General features: G+C 43.6%; 1 protein-coding gene across 1 annotated transcript; it reads right to left on the reverse strand.

The window, feature by feature from the left end:
• Positions 1–4626: 4626 nt before the first annotated feature.
• LOC132501362 (speedy protein E4-like) lies at positions 4627–5499 on the reverse strand. Its single transcript, XM_060116954.1, is given in 1 exon segment — positions 4627–5499. A coding segment is annotated over 1 exon segment (873 nt).
• Positions 5500–5773: the final 274 nt, after the last annotated feature.

Consider the following 5773-nt stretch of genomic DNA (forward strand, 5'->3'; position numbering starts at 1 on the left):
AATACAAAATTTTCTAGCTCTAAAATGGAGGTATTAATACCTGCTTGTTGTGTTTGGAAGGTATTTCAAAAAGTAATGCTAATATCAATAAAGCCCTTTATAAATGAGCTAAAGGACCTCGGTAAGTATTACTCTTTTTTTTTTTCCATCACTCTTCATAGCTGCCAAGCAGTAACAGCTCTATTTGTACTGAATCCCGGAAGTGTCTCTGTATCCTGGAAGTATTGCAAAGATCATCTTCACACCTGCAAAATATTCCTGCACTGTGTAGGCAAATGATTATGGCTCTGTTCTCGGGCCTCATCTAGGAGCTACCGCATGTGAGGATCAAACTGATACACATTAGGGTATACTCAGTGGTCTTTGGCAAAGGCCTATAGATTACTTCACTATCCAATTTGTTAATTGGACAGCAAAGCCTGAGTGGAAAGACCAATGCACTCGTCAGTTGGGAAACTCTCCTCCAAGTATCAACAGATACAAGCAAGGCAATCTCACTGTGCAGGTTGATTAGAACCGGGTTTGTATTTTGGACAATAAACTCTATTTATGATAGTCTCCCAGTCATTAAGTATCTCTGCTCTAAGAGAAAACTGGGGCTATTAACTTCTCCAGGTAGAACCCAAGGGAAAAGTGATCGTTTCTTTTATAAGCAGAAGGGAAGGTTCTGCTCAATAAAGATCAATTAAACATCTCTGTTAAAAGACTGCTTGGACCTGGTACCAAAGGAAATTCCACTGTATCAACCCGTGCTTCCTCCAGCCCTCCCCACCTCTGTAGCTTGCACTGGGGAAAATTTTAAGAGGACACTGGCTATTGTAAGCTTTATAAGGTGACAGTAGCTCTCACATCTGTAGCTGAATGATCTTTGATGTTGAGTGACTTTTCATGCATTTAGCAGGGGTATTCCCAGAGGATGGCAGGCAAATCAAATGCTCCTCTGAATTCAGCTGAGCATCAGTTATCCTCATGAAGGAGTAAAAAAAGAAATATAACAGTAGGTACCTGGAAAAATGATATGATGGTCCGAGCTACTAATTCCCAGGATGCAGGAAGAGTTGGGGGGACCCTCGAAGATCCACTTCATGAAGAAAACCCTCCACAATCTCCACCAGCATCTTATAGTTACCACCTCATTCTTGTCCTTTAAAATACAGTGTGTCTTGTATGTTAAAATACAGTGTGCTTCTACTCTCTGGCTTAGACTGCATCCTGTCATGTAAATACCATCTATCCTTGCTTTCTGAGCTCCCATATGGTTTTCTTACAGTTCAATTATAATACCTGCCTGGCAGTTAGTTTTCCAAACGTCTGTCGCTCCTGCAAGATATAAACTCCTTGTCTATCTTTTCATCCCCTATCACCCATCCGTACCCAGTATCTGGTTTAATGCTTTGCATGTGACAGGCGTGTTGAAATAAGCCTGCAAGTTGGTCTTGGGTAAACATTACTGCAGTTGGTATCTTGATAATCACATTCCTGATAGGTGGGCTGTGCACACTGGCCTGAGCCACATGAGAATTCAGACGGAATGAATGAATATGGATCCATCTATATTTAAACCCAGAAGTTATTGGACTTCAAAATCCCCAGCAGTAATTCCGACATCAAACTCCTGGGCCTCTCTGTAATAGTTTTCTATTGCCTTGTAACAAATCAGTACAAACTTAGCAGTTTGCCATATATAACTTTATTATCTCACAGTTTCCATAGGTCAGAAGTCCAGTCATGGCATGGCCGAATTCTGTGCTGAGCTGGGAGTCTCATCGGCTGTTGTCAAGGCCTTAGCCAGGGCTCCAGTTCTAATCTGGATCTCAGTGTCTGCTTCCAAGCTCACACTGGTTGGAAGAACTCAGTTCCTTTTGGTTGTAGGACTGAGCACCCCTGTTCTTGCTGGCAGTCAGCAGGGGTGCTCTCAGCTCCTAGAGGTCCTCCAACGTCCTTGCCACATGGCCCCTCCATCTCTAACTCCAGGAACGGAGACTCTTCTTCCATGTTGAATACTCCTCTCCCTTTAATTCTCTCTGACTTCTCTACCTCTGAATTCCAGACTCAGGTTTAAAGGGCTCCCTTGATTTGATCAAGTCCATCAGGGTGATTCCCCTATCTTAAGGTCAACTGATTTGGGACCTTAATTGCATCTGCAAAATCCCTGCAAAGTAGCACTTAAATTAGTGTGATTGGATCATTGGAGGAAGGTGTGTATTCAGCAGGGGATGGCAATCCTAGAGGCTATCTTAGAATTCCACCTACTGCACTCACCAATGCCAAAGTGAAATCTTTGCTTATCTGCTAGTACCTGACTTACATTGTCCCCTATGTGACAGAGGATGTCACAAGCCTGCATCTGACATTAAATGTGCTGCTAAAGAGGGAGGGAAGACACAACCTTGGCTTTATCCTCTTGATGAGAGTGATGTTTCATGGTGTTGGGAAGATTTTCATTGGGTCAGTTGCCTGATTGAGACATAGCTTTAGTGAGGTGACAAATAGCAGGCATTAATTTCTCTTTTTCAATGGTATGATGAATGGTCTAAGAGAAGGGTCAGCAAACTGTAGCCAGCCGCCTATTTTTGTAAATAAATTATTGGACCACAGCCAGGACAGTTCATTCATGAATTTTCTCTGGCTCCTTTTGTGTTGAGTAGTTGTGACAGAGACCTAACGGCCCACAAAGTCAAAAATACTCCCTGGCCCCGGCCACCCCTGATCTAAGACCGTTCCCACAGTCCTCTGATGATAAGAATCACCTGGATCATTTGTTAAAAAGACAATTTCTGGGTCCAGCTTGGAACCGCTGAGTCAGAATCTCCAGGGTAGGGGCTTTGGGAAGGTAGAGTGAACAAGCTTCCCAGGTGATTCTTATCCCCAGGGAACTACTGGTCTCAGGTGTGCCTGCCTACCAGGTAAGGAGGAGGTTTTAAAAGAGGCAGTGGGGGTGGCCTTAGGGGGGAGTTTTCCTTGGAGAGCACAGGCCTCGCGGTTTCACTGCTAGGACTGCATCCCAGCTCCACTTCTCCCTGAACTTTGCCACCTCAGGTAAGTGACTTTTAACCCTGTTTCCTCCGCTGAGAAATGAGGCTAATGGTGCCCAGTTGTCAGTGTGTGTATATACGCTGAGAGCCTAATACAGTGCTCGGTAGTGGTCACCCTCACTAAGAGGAGAGGTGCCCTGTGAACACAGAAGAGCCCACTGTGGAGACACCTCCTAACAAGACAGGCCCAGCAGGGCTTCTCAGCAGTCCATGGTGTGGAACTGTTTTCCTCAGAAGGAAAAACTCCCTTAAAGGAATCTCCCATTACGTTCAGGGCAGTATAAGGCCCTTTAGAAACTCAATTCTCCACAGAATGCTGAGTATTGCAAGAGGTTATCATTGGCTGTTTTAGGATATAGCTGAGTTTGCAAAGGAATATTTAATTTCATGATTGAAAACTCTGGTACTTAGCACAAGACATGCATGTATATATATATATATATATATATATATATATATATATATATATATATATATATATATATATTCTGTTTCTGAGGTTAATGTTTTTAAAAACTCTTTGCCTGATGAGATCAAGGCAATTTCAGCCATTCGTGTAGCTGTTGAAAGACAGTTTTTAGATAAATTGCCCTTAAATCCTTGCAAGATACAGGACCCAATAATACTTCAGGTTACCAGGGAGTTTCATATTTTACTAAAAGGGAGAAAAAGTCAATCTTGAATCTTTTAGTCCGATGACCAAAGAATTGCTCCATTGATTTTGTTCAGCTACTCAGGTGGGTGTGCAGTTGATCCTGATTTGATCTTATTTAAAGTTTACTTTTTCTGGGAAGTATTAATTCGAATATAGTATGGGTAATACTGGAATACTAGAGTCTCTTTTTTTTTTCTGTGAGAAGACTTTCAATTTTATTGTATTTCCCCAGAAGCTGCATCGCACGGTACTGATTAATAATCTAAAATGACATACAAACATGCTGAAACAAGTTAAAAAATTACGACTGAATTCCCACAATTCAATAATGAGAACTAAAAAAATAAAATTTATGCTTACAAGAATTGGGGGGAAATACTGACCTAGCTATAAGTAGAATGGAAATATTATGTAATAGATAAAATGTATATTATGTAATAGATAAAATCAAGAATCTCTCTTGAAAATGTGAGTAAAATTGTATATATGTGTAAATATACAACAGCTATGATACTCATCAATACTTTGTAGGAACAAGATGTTTCAAAATGAAGACTATTTCAAAACTATTTAAAATAAATATATAAATATAAAATATAAAAATACAATAATTTTATAGGTGACATTTTCAAAATAAGCCAGTGAAAGTTGTCATCAGTCAGAACCCTATGGCTCTAATTATATATTTTAAAGTTATTCCCTCCTATTCTGAACCCCTACACTCCACCTTCAAATGTTTCTAGACTGGGGCAAACAAGTTTATAAAAAATGGGACCTCCAATGTTCATCTCAGGGGAGATGGGAATGAAATGATCTGAAAATTGGGGTGGTGCCTTCCAAAAGGGTGGAGTCTGATAAAACCCTGTTTTCTTATTGTCCTGCCACAGACTCCTAGAAGCACGCCCCGCTCCTAGGAGTATGACATGAAAACTCTCCTCAGCTCATTCTAGAAGATGCTGGCTTCTTCCCGATGATCTGCACAAGAGGCTTCTCCCTTCCTTCCTCACGGCTGTTATCAGTGTCTGGATTGACCTCGTGTTGAACATCCCCATCTCTCCTGCGCTCTGTGATCTTTGTGCAGGCCGATGACGTAAGGCCTGTATGGTCCTGGGGCCTCTGGGGCAAGAGGGCGCGATCTCTTCCCCACACCCAGAGCTCTGGATCAAAAGCCTGGATCTACTCTCACTCTTCCCGAGTGACCCATGTCTTCCAGCCCATGGAACGGATGAACTGGGAATGCAGTTTGTGGAACAAGGGATGCTGGGAGCGGTTCTTTCCATAGAGGAACGAAAAGATGGCCTGTTTGGGGGCCTGGTTGTCCTCTTCCATGTCGCTGGCCACATAGAGATCTATGAAGAAATGGATTCTCTGGAATTGCCAGAAGAGCCCGGCCCGGCTAAAATAAGCTATCACCATCGACAGGAGATACTTGTCAGAAACTTCCAGGTTTTTGTCCCAGGCGAGGAATTTCTTACTGATGGGATCCTCGAGCATCCTGTTGAAGACCTCGTGGTGCTCAGGCAGCACTGAAGACACCCGCTGTCACTTCAGCTTCATCTTGAGCCCACTCAGCGACTCCACGACAGAGGTGTCCTGAGCCTCAGTGGCCGTGTCGCCCTCCACCTCCACTCTAAACGCCACTGACCTCTTCCTGTTACATTCGGGGCGCTGAGGCAGGGAGCTGCAACCGGCCCAGGGGGCTGACGGTCCTGGGCTTTCTTCATAGACAGTCACCTCCAGGGGGTACCCTGAGAAGCTGGACTGGGAGTTCTGGTCCTCAGCCTGGGAACTCGGTTGACGATTGCCCATGATGTCTCCCAAACTCTTCTCTTCCTCAAAGCCTAGATTCTGCTTTGTCCCAACTCTTCTTCTGGACTTGGGCTAAACACAAGTTGTCATCCCTTCTCCAAGGTGCGGGGCAACTGTCAATGGAGAGAAGCTCTGGCGAGATTCTATTGTCTACTACTGCTGCCAAGCACCAAGGAGTCTGGTCCTTCCAATCAGGAAGGTCGGAAGCCTCAGAGGCTGATTCATTTTCTGCTGCTCTTGGAACAACGTGCAGGACTGTGACAGCGGAGGCGGA

The sequence above is a fragment of the Mesoplodon densirostris genome, chromosome 14 (genome assembly GCF_025265405.1).
Source record: "Mesoplodon densirostris isolate mMesDen1 chromosome 14, mMesDen1 primary haplotype, whole genome shotgun sequence".
In the NCBI taxonomy this organism is placed as follows: Eukaryota; Metazoa; Chordata; class Mammalia; order Artiodactyla; family Ziphiidae; genus Mesoplodon; species Mesoplodon densirostris.